Source organism: Xenopus tropicalis, chromosome 6 (genome assembly GCF_000004195.4).
Source record: "Xenopus tropicalis strain Nigerian chromosome 6, UCB_Xtro_10.0, whole genome shotgun sequence".
NCBI lineage: Eukaryota > Metazoa > Chordata > Amphibia > Anura > Pipidae > Xenopus > Xenopus tropicalis.
Genome location: NC_030682.2, coordinates 97,774,419 through 97,797,734, shown reverse-complemented (window position 1 = coordinate 97,797,734; position 23,316 = coordinate 97,774,419). Strand labels below are relative to the sequence as shown.

Here is a 23,316-nt window from a genome sequence, read left to right as displayed (position 1 = left end):
TCTTAAGAAACAGAGCTCGTATCCCCTTCACATGGGGCGTTCCTAACACACACCTTCTTAAAGGCGTTTAAATGAGAAGGAGCACTTACTGGGCAGGAGTAGGTCTGGGCAGGATAGACACTTGCTTCTATCATCTGGATCCTTTTGTTGTACCCTTGTTGTGCCAATCGATGCAACGCTTCTGGGCTTGTCTTACAAACGAATTAATTTCAGACAAATACGCAAGCGAGCAAACTCAATGCTTATGTGCAAATATATATATATGTGTGTAATATATATGTATATATGTATAATATTCATATATATGTATATATCGCAGATTTTGCTTTATTTTAAATGTTGTGGTCATTATTCACAAGCGAATTAATAGTTTCATGAAATCGTAAATCCCAAGCATTGTCTTGCAAAAGCAATATCTGCATGATGTTTCTGCTATTTTTAACTGTATGTGATGTTTATATAATGTATAATTCATCTACTATGTATACAAATACATACAGCATTTAGGCACTTGTGAACAGAGAAAGTCGCGCCTACGTTAAATTATGGCAGAAGAGAAATCGCGATATAATTGCCGTTTGACATGCAGTTTGGGTAAGACTGGGGCATTGCAAGGACACATTTGCCTCTAAACATTAAACATTTATCATGGTGATTGGTGCAGAGTGGCAGCTGGCTTTAGTACCCCCTACCAACCACCAATAATAATATTTTTATTGTTGTAATACGTGTACTCTTCTCAGGACAAATTAGGGGACAGTGACTGCAGTTTTTTGGCGTGTTGCCTGAATGTGACAAGATTGCACTGCAAAGTCCCGTTGCCTAGGGAAGTAAAAAGTTGGACAATCAAACAGCAAATTTCTAATTTTCACTTTTTCAGGAAATATTTTGACTGAAATTAGACGCTTTTTATTAACGAAAAAAGTGCACTTCTTATATACAATAGAAACCCAAAGCTCACCATTCCTTCCCCGGTCAAGGAATCATGCAAAATAGGCTTTATGGATTATTTAAATAAATGACACGAATTACAGCAACTCCGTAATTATATGTTCAACTAATGTACAAAATACAGTAGTAATTTGCAAATAATATTACCAGGCAGACAAAATAATAATGTGTCGCTCTTTACCATGCAAACAACAATGCGAGAGAAAGATAATGGACAAATTAGATGTAATTATAGGGAGAAAATGCAACTTTCTTTCAACAGAGCTATGTAGGTATTCAGAATGTGAGCAGACACTTGGTGAATGATATGTGCGTGACACTGATTGGAATGGATTTTGTGTGGGTAGTAACACAATTTAATTTCTGTATGTATATGTGTGTGTGTATATATATATGTGTGTGTGTGTATATGTATGTACTGTCGTGTGTACATACATACACACACACATATATATATATATATATATATATATATATATATATATATATATATATATATATATATATATATGTCGTGTGTAGAGCAGTGTGTAATGTAAGAGGTTTAATTAAGAGAATTACGAGTGGATTGTGCCCTGCACATGTTATTGTGCGAGAGAGTGCTTGATACACCTTTTTTTTGCTGAGCCTACATTATATCCTGACCTTTTTTGTAACTGTTCTCTTACATGTAAGTCAATTAAAAACCGTTCTGCTCATCGCAGCTTTAACCCACTAAAGCTAAGATCTGGGCTCACTCAATGCAGAAACTGCTCAATAGAAGTCATCTTGCTGCAGCACTTGGATCAGAAGGAATGCGACAGTCTTCTGTATTTTGCGACTTTTTCCCACAGTGCCCTCTTCCAGACGCTGCATTTTTAGAGGATATAAAATGATATACAGTAGTTGCACATGCATGCAATCTATGCTTGTAATTACTAACACGGTGTTAATCCTGTGCATTAACATCATAAAATATTCATAAAATTGTTTATGAAGGTGCGTATTAGTACGTGCGAATAAATGTCACTAAACATGTTTACTTCGTGTGCATTTTAGATATATATGTTTATATGTGTATAGATCGAGGAATCTACGCACACATATTTACATACATACGTATTTCAATCTTTGATTTTCACATGTATTTGTGTTTGACAAACTGCGTCAAATGTATTAAGTTTACCTAACAAAATCTACAAAGCAAGCAGCATGAAAGTTAAATTCTTTCCAAAATAAAATCTTGAAACGAATGAACCACTGAGTTACAATGTTACATAAACTGGGCGCCTGGTACAAAATAATTGAATCGCAACTTGACACATTGAAGGTTTCCGCCTGATCTCCATCGGAATCTAGGAAACAAATGTATCCAGTCTGATCTCGGATCTAACAAATAGATGTGATTTCCCTGCCAGCTGGAGATCCTTGCATCATCTCGGTAGAAATCGGCTGATGGACAGAAAGAGAAAAGTGGAGGGGTGTGCAATCAGCACCAGGTACTTGACCTTAGGACACGAGTAAAAGTTTAAGATCCCCTCGAACCCATCAATCATAGTAAATAAGCAGAGGCTTCTCTACAGAGTTTGCACAAAGCGCAGCGACTGCTGAAAAAGCGATTACAGGCATCATACATGTACGCAACTCATAAGTGTTACACATCATAAATTATATAGTGATACATTAACAAAAGCTGGCGACAGGGTGCATGGCTCAAGCAATAGAGCGGGCATGTGCTTATTACAAGGACAATACTAAGATTCCCAAAGTAAAACGAATGCTGAAAGAAACTGAGCCAAATGACCGGGGATGCAGAGTAAGATCCTTACAGGGCACAGGTTGGGGGTGACATGGGTGGGACTACCAGTAGGGCTCTAACAGCTGCACTTGCAGGGTAGCTGAAAGTTTAGCGCATTAGGGACATGGCTATAAAGTTTTGCACAATTTGTAATATTAAAAGTGTAAAAAAGTCCAGTTGTGCTATTCACCAGCTTTTACACACACAGATGATTGTATAAAAGAATTCTAGTTTAGCAGCTCAGTTTGCATGGCTATACAGAAGATACAAGGGGAATCTGTACCCTCTGAGAATAGCAGCACATGGGGGCAGGCAGCGGACAGGGCCACAGAGAGAGTGCCCAGGTAGGCGCTACATCTTAGCAGCAGCTCCTTGTCATGTGAGCGCATCGGTCCCCTGCTGCCTTCTCCGTATCCGCTTCCCCAGCCCCCCCCCAGGGGACAAGAAGCGCACACAGCCGCGTACTGTCAAGAGCGTATGAACAGCGCAGCGGCTCATGTACTGGCAGGGAGATAAGTTCCCATCAAATGTGTGTCAGCCGGGGAGCTAATATGCCGGCTCATGTTAGTAGCTGGGAAATCCTCTAACACCCACTATGAATAGCTGACATACGCCCCCCATGTATGCGCGTGAAGAAGAGGGGGTGCTAAACGATCAAGTGCTGCGACTTCTTTCCCCCCTTAACCTGGCTCTCCTCCCATCAACTCCACCACCCACAGCATAAACCGCTCCGGCCCACCCCCTCCCGTGACAGGGGGAAGAGAAGGACCGTGCGAGCAGGACTGTGCGCTGCCCCTTGTGCGGACAGGAGAGTCTGCTGGGGAACGGATCCGGCTCGGAGGGAGAAGGGGAAAGATAGGGAACAAGAGCAGCAGCAGGCTCGGAATACTCATCAAGTCCCCCCATGCACTGCTGCACCGATTCTTTACTCCCAGCAAGTTCATGTGCAGTGGGATACCCTAGCGCCCAATGCTGCCTTCCCTGCTCCGCATTGGTACAGGCTGAGCACTACGTGTCCGATTCGCTACGGCTGCTGCATCCTCTGAAGGAACAGGGGGTCAATCCGACAGGGAGCGCTTCGGTGCTTACGGCAAAGACTAAACTTCTTCTAAAGTTCCCCCTCTGAGCGCCGATGGTGCAGCCCCTCAGTATCCCACCTAGGTACCCACTGTTCCCTGCCAGGAGCAGCAGCACTGACTGGGACTCTCGCTAAAGCTCGCAAGGGCTTAAAGTGTCACTGCCTCCTGGACTGCAGCAAGCGAGCTCCCAGGCGTAGGGGTGCAAAGCCAAAAGCACAGAGGAAGGTGAAAGGAATCACTGGGCAAGGTCGTGTGCACGGAAAGGAGAAAATAACTGTAATTGAAGGAGAAAAAAGAGAAGGGGCGGGGAGGAAGCTCCGGGAACGAGGAGCAAGAAACTTTCCCTTCACTCACAAGCTCCTCGCTTGAGCCAAATCCAAAGCCACTGCCGGCGGAGACAGTGAGAGGCCACCAAAGGGTCAAAGAGCACAGCCCTGATAGCAAAAGTTTGTGGGTGGAGAGCAAAGGCAGAATAAAAGTCATTCGCCAAGCAAAGAGGAGCTGAGCGCAGGCAGCACAGGAGGGGGAACATGACCTTCCCTAGAGTGAGATGGTCCCACCGTGGGCGCCCAGGAGAAGTGTAGCCCGGCGGGCGGGGGTTGCTCTGCCCCGTACGGAGTAAAGAAGCTCATTTGGCGGAGTGAGGCGGCTAATTGCTTGAGCCCGTCCCTCATTTCCATACGCAGTCTGTGTCCGCTGGCCCCGAGCCAATCCCCTCTCACCCCCGCCACTAATCGCCATGCATTATTCACAATCACAATTATATACCGACATGCGCAATCCGCGCTGCACCGACACCACTTCATTTCCCGTCATTTTGCAACTCGACTATTTGTGAACAATTTTTTTTTTTTATTTGCCACTGATGTATCTGCAAAAAAGCAGAAAGGACTCGCAGTTCCCAGCAGCGGCAGCAGCATGTCTCGGCGAAAGCAAGCCAAGCCCCAGCATCTGAAATCAGAGGAGGACACCGCGGCAGAGGTGCACCCTCACAACGGTAAGGGGAGGGGGTCCTGCCTGCCCACTGTTCTGCCTATTATTCCCACCTAGGCGCTAGCATGCCATTCCCCCCTCCCGCTCCGTCCTGTGTCACAGCGTCCCACTCGCAGCACAAACTCCCACGAACCGCGCACTCTCCCCTCACACATTGCATTCCACGCACTGCTGTCCCCCCCCCCCGGCTTCATTCTTGTCGTGTTCATGGAAAAGTAGTTGGTGAGTGCTGAGTGCGAGGCGGACCTTGGAGACAAGTGCGAAGTTTCACAGTAGTTTGCACCTGCAGAGCAGACAAAAGGAGAGCCCGGCAGAGAGTGTGCAAGTAGAGTGTGTGGGGCTGGGGGGGCGGTGTATGGGGGCTATAGGTTAGTGGGGAGGGGGGAGCAGTCACTAGCAGCACACTGACCCTGCCTGGCTGGAGAGCTGGAGGGAGACAGAAGAGAGGCCAAGCTGAAAGTTCCTGTTAGCAGCGGGAGCTTGTTTCTACCGTTCAGCTGCGAGGAAAGGACTAGGGACAGACTGGGAGGGAGGGAGGAGGAGGAGGGGGCTTTACTGATCTTGTTTTGGGGATGGAGGGAGATTGGGAAAGGCTTCCGGACACATCTCTGCTGAGGGAGACAGCACACACGCACACAGGAGGAGAACAGGCACCACCAATGAATGTCTCAGCCATCCCCGCCGGGGAGCTACTCCCAGCTTCAACCAAAGGTGAGAGGCCTGCCTTGCTATGTGTGGGGCTAGCTGGAGTAGGCTTGTGGTGAATAGGCAGCTTGAAATGTTGCTACAAAGGGAGGTTGGGGTAACAGCAGCAGAACTGCTGGAGGAGCAGGGAGGTCCTTGATGGGCTACTGATCCCCACTTGCATCCACTCTTTCCCTGTTACATGGATAAACAGACTGCCCTGCCTGCTACCAGCCTGCACTGCCTACACCTAGAAAGTTGAGTTTGGTGCTGGGGTACAGCCATTTCTCATTTTCACTCCAATATCACATTCCAGAGTTGTTTATATTTAGTTGCATCTGACTTTTGTGCTTTTTGGAATGCTTGAAGTGATGGAGGACTTTGCATGGAGTCATGCCTGTTTCTCACAGAGTATTCTGGTGCATATCCATATATGGAACTCGTGTCCCACAACATGGACATGTGCTGTGCTTACACTCAAACCATTAAAACCAAATCTTAGCATTCAACATTTGTTTTTAAAACTCACAGATATTTTTGTTTATTACATAAGAGCAAATAGCTTACACACATGCTTACATACTATTTGTGCCAGACCAGCCAAGTTAAATATCTACTATATAAATATTTATTTCATTTTTTTGAGAACTTTATTGTGCTTTTTCAGTGTGCCACAATTTGAACATTTGGCCATTGCTGAGTTGTTTCAGACAGTGTTTATTTTGTGGGGATAATGATCCCTTTTGGTAATGCACAAATTAAACCCGTTGCAATCGCCGGGCAGCTTTCTGTAATAAAGTGTCCTGCTCAGTCTTTGTTAATGTATTTAATTGTGGGGTGCCATGGAAGGAAGGCCTTGGTTCATGGGCTTTGAGGCAGTAGCACCCAGATGCTTTCTTTCATTCCATTAAACAGCAACATGTCATTGTCAGGCTTCACCAGAGTTTCCTAAATATGTGGAAGAAAGTATGATTCTTGAAAGCTTTATGGCTAAGAGGGAGACTTATCTGTGTAGCCGTGACACAGGAGATTAGAACAGGAGATATGCTAAAAAGGAACGCTTGCATATGGTGTGTAGATTAAGGGCACAGGAGCTTTTTTTGTCATGGAAATATTTTTTTGTTTACTTGTTCACGTAGCATTTCTCACACTTGGATTTTTTGTATTCCACTCAGTGACTACAATGACTACATGATCAAGTGAATGGGGTTTATTTCTGGAGAGTGAGAAAGACAGGCTTTTCATCCAAAGGGCTACATTGATTCCTAGTGAGGACTTTTACAGTCCAATTATGATGGCTTGGGAATGGCTCAAATCACATTTCCGCAGCAGCCTCGAAATGAAACAAAAGCCATGGCTGTAATAATGTTAAAAACCTCTCTTAATATTAAAAACAGTTTTGCCAGATTCAAGTAAAACAAATTATATTTATTAATTCCTGCATATTCAGCTTCCACTTTCTTTTTGTAAGATGGCTTTGGAAATGCCTTGTTGATAAACAGTTAAAACTTTTAGTAAAACACTTATCTATGTAATGTAACCCCCCCTATTAAACCAGGAAAGAGGCCGTGCGCATTTAGGTGCAAAGAAAGTGTAATCTTTAATGAAATTGCATTTCCTTTGTGAAATGGGGTATTTAACTAACAGACTGTTTGCAGGCAAGCTTTAGTTGCTGGTGTGTCTCTTCGTTGTATGCCTCAAGTTTGTTAAACCTGGCGGCAAATAATTTATAGTCTGTAAATTACATGATACTAGAATATTGTTTATATATAAAGTATATATTGTTATTTGTCTAGCTATCTGTTTGCCATCTTACTCCCCAGTTTTTCGTTTATAGTATCCACTACCTACACATACATATAACAGGAGTTTGTATTGCTCATTGCACATTATCAGATGGATAAAACACAGGTTTACATTAGGTCTTCTTGATCACAAATGTATTCGTTTTACACATTTTACAAATCTTTAGTTATGAAAATAAGAGTAAATCCACACCTCAGAAGAAAACACAAAAATAAAACCTAGGATTTGAATTTTAAAATGTGCTAGTTCATAAATGTATGCTTGAGGCATTTACTGCCAGATATCATAAAATTTAGTTGAAATTGCATATATATATATATATATATATATATATATATATATATATATATATGCATCTTTTTATCCATCTACACAAACAAATGTAAACACTTCACTGTGTATTTTATGTATATTATATATTTGTTTTTGCTGCAGTTTTAGTCAGTCTTATACACATAAAATGTAATTACACAGCCAAATAAGACAATCACCTTTTTGTTGTTTTTAAATACTTAAAATAATTGATCCTTCAGAAAATGCAGAGGTATATATGAGTTTTAGCCATTAAGGTCACACACACATATAGTCTAAGCACCCATCAACCTACCACCATCTATGTGCAGTTACATTGTTGAACCTAAAGTGGGTCAGGTTTCCTTATCATTTTAGCTAATCCGTGTGCTGTCTTCCTCGATCATAAGATGACTAGAAGATTATTTTCTTTCTACTTTGAAGAGCCGTATCGAAAATCTTAATACAAAAATGAGTAAACAAAGGCTTCTATATGACTTTTTAACACACAAAGGTAGTCTTGTATATTTTTCAGGTAAAGCAAGTTAAACACACTGCAAGGCAAACAATCAGAATGTTTTTTTCTAATAATTTTAAGACCTTATTAAAACGGGATATTTGGTTAGACTAGGTAGAAACACTCACTTATAAACCATGCAAGTGCTTGCATTTTTGTAGTTATTTTATATATGGCTATGAGGTACATGTGATGTTAAGTACACAACACAAAAAAACTAGGAATGTTATTTTTTTGGAAATGAATGCATATCAAATTCAACTTTTTAAATTAATGCTCAAAAACAAAATGTAAATATAGTTTATATCTTAGAATAGTTGCTTGTTTCTAGCTTTATATTCCTTCGATGATGCAACCCTGTTTAAATTGTTTAAAATAGGCTATTAGGCTCCTATTTCAAACCATTAATGCCCAGCACACACTAGAGATTCATTTTGTTTGGTGACATTAAAAAGGTGGGACTGCATGAAGTGCCAACAGGTTTCCAATGGCTTGTCCCTGAGGGTGGGTGTTTAGAAGTGCTTTGACAAGGCTGGCTGATTTAACCTTTGCCTGTTTTGCCCTGCCAGGGGTGGCCGCTAGATGTCAAGCTCATAATACAATTAGTACATCTGTGCAGTTGACCTTGGCAGCATGGTTACTTCTGTTATGTTAAGTGTTAACACTAGATTTGAGTGTTACCTAGAGATCTCCGCATGTTTGCTACATGCTATAGAGATTAGCAGCTACTGATCTTTTTTAGCTAAAGTGTTAATGCGGGAAATATTATCGTCTGTCTATTTCTGCACAATGATCAGGTTTGTTTTCTGCATTTGGGGAAAAAGTTTCAAGACTTTATTCGGAATAATGATCAGCATTATTCTTTTGTCTGTAATTGAAGTCTTATTCAAGTGATGATAATTATGTAACCATTTGCCTGTTTACCTCTTAATTGCTAGTGTATTTTACACAAAGCACACACAAGCACATATACTTGAAATCGCACCATTTTAACAATAAGAACCATTTGTGATAAGCCTCTTTATTTTGGCTAATGCAGATTTATTTTATGTCTTTCCTACATAAAGATGCATTACTAAAAGTTCAAATGGAAATTATTAAAAAATAATGTATTTGTAATAATGCATTTTTTTTAAATTTAAAATTCAGATAAAGTACACCACCAATTTCATCAATTATATATCCAAATCACATTTTTTTTTAACTAAAAATATGTGTATATATTTATATATATATAAACACATACTTTGTTTTGAATAATACATATTGTATTAAAAATGTAAACACATTATTTACCAGTAATTAAGAATTATATATTTACCAGAATTATGAAGCAACAATGCAAGCTTCTTAAAATTGAAGGTGGAGTTAAAATAATAGGCATTGGCTTGAAGAGTTTCAATATCTGTACTTAAATGTAACAATATACAAAAACTATAAGTGAATCAATTATTTATAGTTTATAATGCCAAATACAGATATTAATTAGGCATATATAATGTACAATTTTATGTATTACAAATGCTATATTTAATCTTGAAAAATGCTTTATCTTTATTTGATGGTTTAGATATAGACCTTATATATTCCACTGTAAAGCATTTTAATCAAAAGTTTATTTAAAAGTTAAATTGTGTCTATATATGTATACAAACACACATAAAAAAACAAAGTGATTAATTCCTAAACTGTAAAATCTGCTTCTTATTAATCTGTGTGTTTGCTAATGATATTGTACACGGCTAAGCCTTCGTCTATTTGAACAGTGTTTAAGTAGCTAATGGATTGCTTTCATGATTACAAACTGCAAATGTTAAAAAAAAAGCAGAAGACAGTTGGTGACTATACCACAGGTGGTTGTTACTTAACAAATTCTGAGATTTAGGCCACCGAATAGATTAATCTAAATATACGAGATCCATAACATTCTGCATAGTAATAGTGCCCTCCACTGTTCACTGTCATGTTGACAGGCATTGTGTAGTTTGAAAGAGGGCAAAAAATTCTATTGAGTCTGGAATTTCTTCTACATTGTTGAACACAGTAGGGGTCTCTATTTGTCTCCTCCTGTTTCACAGCTTGGGCTCTGTATGTGATAATTCATCTTCCTTTATGGGAATCACAGCTATCATAAAGAGTTAAAAAGAATTAATTTGCAAGAAAACAAATGCCTTGAACTTTTTTCCCTCTTAAATTCCACCGTTCTAAGGGGAAAACCATTTTGTAGCTTTAGAATTGTTTTGTTTTATGTCACCTGGTCTTATGAAAGAGTCTCTGCCTTCAGTCAGCCTGCATCGTACATGCATTCCAATTCTGATTTCTGTTCCTTTAATTCCCATCCTCATTCAATGTAGCTGTACAAGCACTGCAGAATTTGCTCTTGCCTAGTTGTTAATGATAATGAGGGAACAGTTAGCATCTTCTTAAAAAGATGGCTTATACTTATTATCAGGCATGAATTATAATTGTTATCAGCACATTTAATAGCTGTGGTTTGATGTGTTTTTATTTGGGGAATGTAAATGAACATATGCTATATATGTTTATTGTGTGATACAAAGTTTTACTTCCATAAATCTAAATGTTAAAGAATGATAAATGTCAGATGGAAGCAAGCAATATTTAGCCAATTCCTAAACGTTTAGTAAAACAATTGAGGTCCTTGGGTTGTCTTGCACCAAAACATTAAAAGAGCTATTTAATGTTATTATTACTACAGTTATTCTCCCCCCACCCATTCCATAAGAGACTAGTTAAACTGATTGCACAAAAACTTCCAACTAAAACAGGCAAAACAATAAAAAATGTTTAGTTGGCACAGATATGAAACGGTGACTACAAACATGCTAACACTGACATTTATGCAATGCATGTTTTATGATATTAAATGATTTGTATTTCTTACTATCATGTAGGAATTTAGCATATCTACACAATTACATTTTTACTCATGAACACTGCATATGTGATTAAAACTGCAATGAGGTTTTGCACAAAGGAAAACCACAATATAGAACTGTACTGCACCAACAGGGAGAATTTACTCCATAGAAATAGAACGGGGCTTGTGCTTACTCTGTAAATGGCAGGGGTTTGGTGGCAAGGCAGGAACATTTTCCAGTGGGATCAGGATTAGAGTCTGATCAGTTCTTACGTGAGATATAGAATTAAAACATTACATAATCAGATACTTTCATTACATTTGTCTTGAATATTAAAAATGCTTGTGACACTCATTTCTTATTTTGTATAATTTTTTTATTTCTCATTTTTTGTATTGACAAATATTGCATAAATTGATTGATAAAGCCTTTTATGATATTGATAAAGCCTTTTAATGTATTGACAGGGGTGTGCTTGAGAGCGTTTCTATAATATTTTCTTGGATTTAGATTTAAATGCTGTTTTCAAAAGAAACCTGGCATGAGTTTTCACACATAAAAAACAATATATAATAAGTAATAATAATATTAGACGGCCTAAAACTGTAATTTTAAATTAGTGTTGATTATTACAATTTGAATAGCTATTGTCAACCCTTATGTAAGTGATCAGCTATCAGGTAAATTACTTATTCTGTGTGAGGTGTGTAATAGTATATATATATATATATATAATTATTCACAAAGCAGTAGTATATAAGCTGTAATCAATAATGAGTTTTACTATCCTATAATTTTGATTTTTGTCTTATACGGCTTATGATTTTACAACTAGAATTAAGGCAAAATTGTGAAATATGACATAGATGTGATATAATTGTGGTCAACTTTCTACCATGAATATATTTTACAATCTGACAGTTTTTAGTGTTATTCAAAAAAAAAAATGCCATCCCTTTTTTAACTAGACATAAAAGTTAAAATTTGGTAGATTACAGACTTAAAAATTTTAAAATATCAGAACAGCTATTGTCCGGCATGGCTGTAAAGGATTCATGTGAAAGCATGCATTTGACTTAAAATTTTGCATGCAATAGCGTCTTAAGGCGAAACTTGTAATGTGATCATTGGCGACCTTCCCTTTTACCAACTACAATTTGGCTGATTCTTCTTGCACATTTTGTTTTTTAATCATATCAAGGTGTTTAACATCCAAATAAATAGTGGATCGCTGTGTGAAATGCAGGTGTAATTACGACTGCTGTATGTTTGAAGTTCTTTATTTTAATTTTCTGGTGGCACTCGTGGCAGAACTATTATAAAGCTCATACATACCTATATTTGGGTTCTAAAGGCACAGATATATATTTTTCGTTTTTTTAGTTTTACAGATATGCCCCATGTTTTGCCCTTTTTATGTTTAGCATGCTATAATGTATTTCAGAAATCAGGATCTCAAACAGGCAAAAGGGTTTAGTTACTTTTGCTTTTTTTCAATTATACACTGTTTTTTTCATTACCTGCTTTTGTTACAGATAGACTCTGTATATTAGACATTCATTCCCAGTATAAGTTATTCTATACGTTTAACTATATACAGTCAGAAGCACTTTGGTGCATTTTTAGATCATTTTAAGAGATTTATTTTCAACGTACAAAGTTTGTAAGAAGAATATATTTTTTCTAGCAGAAAAAAACATTTTTCAAAAAAGTTATATATTCAAACACACTTGATAACAGTTCATATTCATGTTTAAATCTACATTTGTAATTCTTATATTCCATTTTGATTTAAGTAGAACAAATTCAGTGATAATCTCAGGTTAAAAAAAAAAGGCTAAAGCTAATTAATACAATAAAATATGATATGTATATTGAAATGAAATATATATCCATTTGAACATTTAAGTTATGTGTTTATATTGTACAAAAGACATTTAATTATATTATTTGACACTATAATTCGGCAGCAATAACATTGTATTGTAAAAGTGTCCTGCTAATGGTATACTGATTTCTTTTCTACAGTTTTTTCTTTATATGCAGGCAGTCTTTAATTAATAGTAATTACTATATATGGAGCCTTATAAAATAAAAAATACATAAGCACTTCTCCACTGATTGTAAGGTACTTGAAATGGCATTATATGTTGATTTCAGTATAGCTATTTATTTGATCAGGTGTGAATTAGAATTCTGTTCATTAAACATGCTTGTCATTCAGCACAAGAGGGTAACGCAAGTCAGAGGAAGTGACTGCCTACAACAGTAATTAAACATGTGTAACCAATTAGTGGGTTTTCTACAGTGGCACAAGCATATAATTTCCAGAGACTTTCTTAAAGAATAGATGGAAATAGGTACAAAATACTCATACTTATGTAAAAAATGTTAGTATAAATGTACATTTAATATATAATTCCTAGTTTTCAAAGATTTTTTTGAATTTGTATACTTAGAGAACTGAAAGTAATTTTTTTATATTGAAAACAATTACTATTATTATTGCATTCTCAAAAAGCTGTTTCTGATAGATTAATATCATTAACATTTAAATTATGAATATATGGGCAAGTGTGAGGAATTCAAATATTAATAAACACTGCAACAGATCTGACTGGATCATTTAAAATAAAACTTATCAAATATCACTTAATATCAATTTAATGGTCATATCGGCTTGCATGAAATTCTTGATGTTTTAATTAATGCATACAATTCATAAAGCTGTGTCGTCAAGGCTACACTTGCTTCGTTTAATCTTGTCAGGTACTGACTGAAGTTTGAAAGGTTACTGATTAGTTTAGCAATGTTAACTGAACTGGCAAAAGCATCTCTAATTTGGCTGGAAATTAGGAAGCTCGATGCTAAAGGGGAATCCTAATGAGCCCATCAAAAGCCTGATTTGTACGCAACAGACAAGGTTGCTGTGAATTGTATGAAAATATTGGAAATCAATGACTTCTATGGAATTTCATTAAGAAGCAGTATCCACAATTGATAGAGCCTCATAATTTGATGGATTGCGCAAAGAAAATTATTAGCTGGGTATAAGAAGTCATAGACTACTTACATTGGGCTTAAAAATTGTTCTAGTGGGGTAATTTGTTCGAAATAAAAAGTATTGATTTAACTTGTGCAAAATTTTCAAATGTAGCCATCTGTCATTTAATTTAAAAGCTAATACAGCCTTTTCATTTGCTTTTAGCAGCAGCAGCAGCAGCCGCCGCGGAAGGACCAGATGATTGTGACAGTGGGAATGAAAGTCGAAGTGGAAGTGAAGAAACTAACGTTTGTGAAAAATGCTGTGCTGAATTCTTCAAATGGACTGATTTTTTAAATCATAAGAAGACATGCACTAAAAACCCTCTTGTGCTGATTGTGAGTGATGATGTAGCAGCAGCACCAGTACCAGAAGAGGTTCCAGAACCCTCTCCTGCAAGTTCTCCTAGTAATCACACAGAAAGTGAGACTGCAGAGGAAAATATCCAGGTAGAAAATAATGACACCTGTGACATAAAAGACACTGAAAGGGAAGAGGAACCCATGGAGGTTGAAATCACAGAAGAAAAAAACTACCCAAGTCAAGAAGCCTCAGACTCTGCTACTCCTCTACCTCAGATTTCTGAACCATCTTCCATGACTAATTATAACATGCCAAACACTAATGTTACCTTAGAGACTCTGCAAAGTACTAAGGTGGCAGTTGCACAATTTTCACAAAATGCACGGTGTGTGGGGGGTACGAATGTTGCAACTGCGGCAACTGCAATGGCAATTCCAATGATTTTAGAACAGTTGATGGCACTACAGCAGCAACAAATTCACCAGCTGCAGCTCATTGAACAGATACGTAGTCAAGTTGCACTGATGAACCGGCAGCCATTGCGCCCTCCCTTAAATCCCACAGTTCCAGCCCAAAATGTTCCAATTCCTGCTTCAAATCAGTTGCAGGGTTTTGCTGCACACTCAACCCTCCAGTTAACATCAGTAGTCCCTCCCGCTCTTTCAGGACCAGCAACTAGCGTTCAGCCCCCTTCTTTTGAAAATCCTCAGCATATGTCACAGCCTCCATCTGGGGCAAGTACCCCAAATATACCATGTGTTGTATCATCTGCTCCAACAGAATCCACCACATCATTATCAACAATTAGTAAAGCAACTTCAGCAGCTCCTTGTTCTTTGTCTAATTCTACAAGTAATCCAACCCATCCACAGAGCTCCTCAACACCCCCATCTGTAGGACATGGAAATATCCTCAATTCATCTTCCAGTTTGCCAAGTCCGCTTCTACCTCAGAGTTCATCAAATAGCGTGATCTTCCCCAACCCACTTGTCAGCATTGCTGCAACAGCTAATGCTTTAGACCCCCTCTCTGCACTTATGAAGCACCGTAAGGGAAAGCCACCAAATGTGTCAGTATTTGAGACCAAGACAACCTCTGATGATCCATTCTTTAAACATAAATGCAGGTTTTGTGCCAAGGTCTTTGGAAGTGATAGTGCATTACAAATTCATTTACGTTCTCACACAGGAGAAAGACCATTTAAATGTAATATATGTGGAAATCGTTTTTCCACAAAAGGAAACCTAAAGGTTCATTTTCAAAGACACAAAGAAAAATATCCCCACATTCAGATGAACCCATACCCTGTTCCAGAATACCTCGACAATGTCCCCACTAGCTCTGGAATTCCATATGGAATGTCTCTTCCTCCTGAGAAACCAGTTACTACATGGTTAGATAGTAAGCCTGTGTTACCGACTATTACAACTTCAATTGGATTGCAGCTTCCTCCCACAATACCTGGTGTAAATAACTATAGTGATTCTCCAAGCATTACACCAAGTAACAGATCCCCCCAAAGGCCATCTCCTGCTTCTAGTGAATGCAACTCATTATCTCCTAACATACATAATTCTGAACCCTGCATACAAGCATCTTCAGAATCTCCACAACCAGCACAGGCAGGAATTCTTACTCCTAAACAAGAACCTATTGCTCAGCCTTCTTCCACAAGAGTAGGTGAACAACCTGTAAATGTACAGATACCTTCACCTGTCACCACATCAGCTCCTACTGTTACAGATTCCAGTGTTTCAACAACCCTCCCAAACTCTGTGCTTCCTCCCATGTCTGACCAGTTCAAGGCTAAGTTTCCATTTGGTGGTCTCCTGGAATCTATGCAAACATCAGAAACCTCAAAATTGCAGCAATTAGTTGAAAACATTGATAAAAAGATGACAGATCCAAATCAGTGTGTCATTTGTCACAGAGTACTTAGCTGTCAGAGTGCTCTCAAGATGCATTACAGAACACATACTGGAGAAAGGCCATTTAAATGCAAAATTTGCGGACGGGCCTTTACTACTAAAGGCAATTTGAAAACACATTTTGGTGTTCATAGGGCAAAGCCTCCACTAAGGGTTCAGCATTCATGTCCCATTTGTCAGAAAAAATTTACGAACGCTGTTGTTCTGCAACAGCATATTCGTATGCATATGGGTGGGCAGATTCCAAACACCCCATTACCAGAGGGCTTCCAAGATGCAATGGACTCTGAACTTTCTTATGATGACAAGAATCTTGAAACAATGAGCAACTATGATGATGATTTTGATGACAATTCATTAGACGATGATCTTGATTTAAAAGACACCGAAAGTGACTCTTCAAAACCACTCATACCATACTCTGGATCATCACCTGCTTCACCTCCTACTGTCATTTCCAGTATTGCTGCTTTAGAAAATCAGATGAAAATGATTGACTCTGTTATGACTGCCCAGCAGTTTATTGGTTTAAAAAACATAGAGAATGGATCTGGTGAAAGTGATCATTTAAGCAATGATTCATCTTCTGCTGTTGGGGACTTAGAAAGCCAGAGTGCAGGCAGTCCAGCAATGTCTGAATCTTCTTCATCAATGCAGGTTTTGTCTCCAGCGCATAGTCACAGTGAAAGCATTAGATCAAAATCTCCAGTTATAACTAGTCAAGAAGAGCCACCACTAATACAGCTCAAAACAGAAAAGCCTGACAGCCCTATAACCACTCCTGAAAATGAAGGTGCACTGGATCTGACATCCACTAATCCTGGGAGGCCACTCATCAAAGAAGAGGCTCCTTATAGTCTTCTGTTCCTGAGCAGAGAACGTGGTAAGTTTAAAAGTACTGTTTGTAATATCTGTGGCAAGCCTTTTGCTTGTAAGAGTGCATTGGAAATTCACTACCGCAGCCATACTAAAGAACGGCCATTTATTTGTACAGTCTGCAATCGTGGGTGTTCCACTATGGGTAATTTAAAACAGCACTTGCTGACACACAAATTGAAAGAGCTCCCATCTCAGTTATTTGAACCCAACTTTACTCTAGGTCCCAGCCAAACTACAACTAGCCTGATCACCAGCACAGCGCCTGCCATGATCAAAATGGAAGTGAACGGTCACACCAAGCCGATCTCATTGGGTGAAGGTCCCCACCTTCTAGCTGGAATCCAGGTTCCTGCTGCTCCACAGACAGCGATGAGTCCAGGCATCACTCCAATGCTGGCACCCCCACCAAGACGAACTCCCAAGCAACACAACTGTCATTCGTGTGGAAAGACCTTCTCTTCAGCAAGTGCACTACAGATACATGAACGTACTCATACTGGTGAAAAGCCATTTGGCTGCACAATCTGTGGTAGAGCATTTACCACAAAAGGGAATCTTAAGGTAAGGTGAACTCTCTCCAGTCTAACAAAAGAAAACGTAAGGATTGGGATTAGTTAACTCTGCCAGTTTAAAACTGTTGCTTAATGTCATTGCCATTTCATGATGTGTGTGTGTGATTTAATGTTTTAAAAGCTGAAAAAATAGCTTAGCACACAAATTTTATCTTTAATACAAAATAACATTTGCTGTGGGTGAGCCTTTGTGTCATAAACTTTATATTATATATATATATAAATATATTTGGCAAGCATACGGAGCCAGCACTCACGTTGCACTGGAATATTTTGCCTGGGTGCAGTCGCCAAGGTTTTCAAGATAAATAAACTCCGATGTTTAGGAACCGCTCACACAGGACTTAGAATACATTTTCATAATTTTAAAGTGAACAGACAACTGACGTTTCGGCTGCAACACCAGCCTTTGTCAAAGGCTGGTGTGTGAGCGGTTCATAAACATCGGATTATATATATATATATATATTTGTATATATATATTTGTATATAGGTATCATGCCTTAACTAAGAAAAATATGCCTGAGTGTATGTAGACCAATTAAACGAAAAAATGTGTGTTCAACAGAAGGATATTGCTCACAGAGGAATAAAGTAACGCAAAGTCATTTATTAAAGACAAAACTGGTGTTTCGGCTAGTCTTGCTCAACTTTAAAAAAGGCTGGGGATCCATCAGATTGGCCTTAATTCTTTTGCACCACTTAGGTGCTGTGTGAGAGGTATCCTATTGTCAGACGTATATATGTGTATATATATATATATATATATATATATATATATATATATATATATATATATATTTCAACGATAACAGTGATGTTTAACTTTTGAATATCCAAATGTCATTGGACTACAACTAATGCTTGATGATAATTTATAGAATTTTAGGAGTGCAATGTGTCACAAGTTATGACATTAGCACACATAACGCTGTAAAACATAAAAGTCATTTTGTATGCACACAAGCAACACAAGTTAGTACTTAACCAGTATTGGTAAAGAACAAATTAAAGAACATTGATTTAGAATCCAGCAACATCTTGGGACACAAGCTTAGGAAAGCATAAACCATATTATGCACCGCTATACATGTCTGTAAGAAATAAAGAAAGGAAGGAAATAGACAGTACCTTGTCGCCAGTGTTATACAGAATACAACATTATTTGTAATGATAATGATGCGTCTTCTTGTGCTCTTGAAATTCTGTTTTAAAAATGTAAAACACATCTGCAGGTGTGTTTTGGTGACTAAATTATATTTCTTTACAATACATCACAAGTAAATATTCTGACTATGAGTTCTGCTGCATGAGAGACATATGTGACATGTGTCATGGAAAATAGACACCTCAAATTTCATCTTTTTAAAGTATTGTTAGAGCTGTGTCCATTACATACAGACACACAAAAATGAATATTGGATTTACAGTTCCTGGACTTTTGTTATTTACAGGTTAAATAAATTATAATAAGAAAAAAAAACAACATGAATAATGGAGCATGCAGTGCTATTCATTTATAGTTACAATTTGGTTCATAGTAGGAAAGCGTTTGGTGCTTCTTTTCATACAGTATATGTAGTTTTGTTATTAGAACTAACATTTTATAATTAACTTTTTTGTTTTTGTAGTTTTAGACTAAATTTTCTCTTAGATATTTTATTAATGTGAAATGATATGTCGATTTGTTTACAAGTATAGAAGCCTTTCAATTGTGGGACAACAAAAGTTTATGGAAGCTGGAAAATATATTTAATTTTGTAACCCTTTCAGCATATTGGCTGCAGTATGGCATATGCCCCGAATGCTGCCTTCTATGTTTCTAAAAAGACATTCAAAACAGCTCCTTCTGTTATCATGTAGCTTGTATACCCTTCCTTTAGTAGAAACTGGCAAATAGAATTTGGAATTTCAGCACCTTTTTGACTAAACTTTGCCCAGTTTTCTTGTGAACAAGGCTTTTAAAAATGAGAAGTGTATATATTTTCTTTTTGTAATCATTAAAATAAACACTTTAAGGGGTATAACTGCCCTAATATTGGTATATAATCCTCGTTCTGTAAGTTATTTGTTATACTCTCTTATTTCTATGCCTGTTAGATATCCTGCATTGAAACACATGTAACAAACAATATTGATCTGATTACAGAGATCAATATTCCAACATCTATATAAGAATCTGGGGTGCCCTCTTTATTGTATATATATATATATGTGTGTGTGTGTGTGTATATAACATATAAAACTGCACTCACAGGTCTTGCAAAGTGAAAAAAAACTGGTAATTTATTAAACTGATGTTTTGGTCTCAGCAGAGACCTTTCCCAAGGTTACAAGGTCTCAAGGTCCTGTAACCTTGAGAAAGGTCTCTGCTAAGACTGAAATGTGGGTTTAATAAATTACCATTTTTTTTTCTCTTTGCAAGACCTGTGAGTGAAGTTTTATATGATGTTATATAGTTTTTTAAATTCTGGCACCCTGGCAAATTATTTCATACAAACGGAGTGCAAACTATACACTCGTATACAGTAGGTTTTTTGGGGTTTTTTTTTTTTACAAGTCAACTTTTCAATCCAGGTTGTGGAACATTTTTCGATGCTATCTATCGATCTATCTATTTATCTGTTTATTTATATATCTATCTGTCTGTCTGTCTATCTAGTTGCCCAATGATCTATACAGAATTATTACATGTAAGATTGACAGATAGATAATAATTGTTTTATTATGTTTGCGTGTTACTTGTACTAATATTTGCAGGAAATAAATTTACATTGCAAAATTCCTCTAGGTATTGTGTGTTTCCTCAGCCATCTGGATATAGAACTTGCAGTGGCATGTTTTATATTGTTACTCAAAAAAAATGTCTATTTTTAATTACAGATATATTTTGCTTTATAATCAACTGTATGATCACCTGTTGCCTTATATTAATTTAAATCAAAATTTATATAATTTATCAACTAGTGCAGTATCACCTTACATTTTTTGTGGTGTAAAACATACAAAAAAATCAGTAAGATTTAATATTACTTTTAGATTAGTACTAACAATGCCGCCTTTGGGTATGTAACTGTATTTCACATTGAAATTTCTTTGGTATTAGACTATATTTCTTTGATGAGTGTTTTGTAATGTTTGAAAAATGCAATGCTTTTGATTACTTTATGGTTAATAATTTGATAGTTTACCTTGTGGACTTTTACATTTAAAGCATAATGTATAGATTTTATTTTACATTAGTCTCTAGAAAACTACAATATAATAAAATCATTATTAGTCTTGAAATTACTTAAATTTTGGTTTCTCTCTTCTTGTTTTGTGTCTATAGGTTCACATGGGGACACACATGTGGAATAATGCTCCTGCAAGACGTGGTCGTCGGCTATCTGTGGAAAACCCTATGGCTTTGCTAGGTGGGGATGCTTTGAAGTTTTCCGAGATGTTTCAGAAAGATTTGGCAGCTCGAGCAATGAATGTTGACCCAGGCTTTTGGAATCAGTATGCTGCTGCTATTACAAACGGGCTAGCTATGAAAAACAATGAAATTTCTGTTATACAGAATGGAGGCATTCCACAGCTTCCAGTCAGTTTGGGTGGAAGTGCTATACCACCATTAGGGAATATCTCAAGTGGAATGGACCGAACACGTACTGGCAGTAGCCCTCCCATAATTAACCTGGACAAAGTAGGCTCTGAGTCTATAGTGAGTCGACCATTTACAAGGTTTATTGAAGAGAATAAAGAAATTGGCATAAACTGACAGTGAATTTAAAGGAAAAAAAACACTTAAGGCCACTTCTCTCTCAAAACTGTTGTACTATTTGATGTACAGTTTTTAAACAAATGTTACAGACTTCTACCCCAAACACCTACTGTCCTTTTGCCCATCACAGAAATGCATATTTATGTGGATGCGGAAGAGATGTCTTGCAAGACCTGCATGGTACTTCCTTCAGCAATTTGACTGACTGTTAAACTGGACACTTTTTGATTCAGTCTCTAGTTAATGAAGTTTATTGGATAACACACTTACAAAGGCTGCAGTACAGCATTATGTTTCCCTGCACAGTCTATCATTTATTAATTTATTGAGGTGATACACAATGACTTCTTTATCCCAATTTTTTGAAAGGTTTTGTTTGAATTAGATATAAACTTGAAGTCTGTCTTAAGTACTATAATACTAAATAATCAATTTAGTACGTCCCATCTGTAGTATTTATAATAACTTTATGCGGGTATCCAACAGTATAAAAGACCCATCCTTAAAAAATTTTGTACAGCAAGGTACATCTGAGTTTGTGACTTTTTCGTTTGCTATAATTCAGTGATTTTTATTCCAATTCAGGCAAAACTGTGGTATTTTATTTGGGAAGATAGCATGCTTTACATGTGCAAGTATCTGTCAGTAACAAATTTTTTAATTTAAATATTTGTAGCTGCTATGTGGACAATTTGTTTGATATATTTGAGAAAATGTGTGAAGAAAAGTATAATGGTTGGAAATCCATTTCCAGACAAACCTTTTCACTCATAAGTATCACTTCATAGGAAACTGTGAGTCAAACCTTCATGTTACCTTTGCTGTAAAATAAAGGGTAATGTTTGTATAATGTGCTTGCAAACTCTTTAATTTATACTATTGCACTTTTAGTATTTTGTATTAGCGTTTGATTGTCTATCATTTGGAAAATGAATGAAGATGTAAATTATTTTATAACAGCCCTGTGAGTCAGAGGCAAGAAAAGTAAAACATAAAAGCTGTCATAATTTCCTTGTTTTGTCAAGTCATATTTCAGTTGTATGTAAAAACATATAAATATATAAATATATATACAAATACAACACCAATGTGCTTAAAGGTCTGCCTCCTAACCATTGAAATGACGTGGAACTTATTAAAATGTTGTCAAACCTAATTTCATTTCAAGTAAATCCAATCTCAAAATCATATTGATTCAAAAAAATCACTGCTACATGAGACTGTGAAAGGATTTTCTTACCCTTTCTCTGCTGCTGTTAATAATTATCTTCTTAATGTCTACCTAATTATACATATCATTTATATGTGATGTATTTTAAAGAATGAGAAAAAAGGTATAATGAATTACTGATATCTAGAGCATATCTAGATTTAGATATCCTTAGAAACATACTTCATTTCCAGACTGCTGTTTATGTTTATGGACATGTACAGCACTAGTATGCAGGGTTGCCAACTCATCTGTTTCATTAGTGACCCTTAAGAAAAATTAAGTGATTAGGATTGTACTAAAACTTATGCAGCCCTGCAAAATGTAGCTGTCATAAGCAAGCAATGTTAATTAAAGGGGCAATTTACTTCTGTTACTCAACATGAGTTAAAAAATAGCACTTTTCTTTACATTTCAATCTGCATATTGTTTTATGTAAAGCTATCTATTTGTTATATCTTTCACTTTAAAGTGCAGAATGGTGAAAAGCAAAAAACACTTATTTACATTCTATTGTCCTAACTTTAGTTCTTTAGGGCTCTGGCACACGGGGAAATTAGTTGCCCGCGACAAAACTCCATGTTCGCGGTCGACTAATCTCCCCGAGTTGTCATGACCCGCCATCCCACCGGCGA

General features: G+C 37.2%; 1 protein-coding gene across 7 annotated transcripts; it reads left to right on the top strand.

Annotated features, from left to right (window-relative positions):
• The first annotated feature begins 3,265 nt into the window (after positions 1-3,265).
• On the top strand, positions 3,266-22,627 carry sall3 (spalt-like transcription factor 3). Of its 7 annotated transcripts, none has more exons than XM_031903839.1 (4): positions 3,268-4,804; positions 14,195-17,137; positions 17,354-17,694; positions 21,037-22,627. In XM_031903839.1, the coding sequence occupies exons 1-4, from the start codon at positions 4,726-4,728 to the stop codon at positions 21,466-21,468; spliced, it is 3,795 nt and encodes a 1,264-aa protein (XP_031759699.1). In that variant the 5' UTR covers positions 3,268-4,725; the 3' UTR covers positions 21,469-22,627. The 7 variants fall into 7 exon arrangements, with proteins under 7 accessions (XP_002936493.1, XP_031759699.1, XP_004915333.1 ...); XM_004915276.4 differs by having other exon boundaries at positions 14,192-17,137; XM_031903838.1 differs by lacking the exon at positions 3,268-4,804 and adding an exon at positions 4,811-5,511.
• The last annotated feature ends 689 nt before the right edge of the window (positions 22,628-23,316 follow it).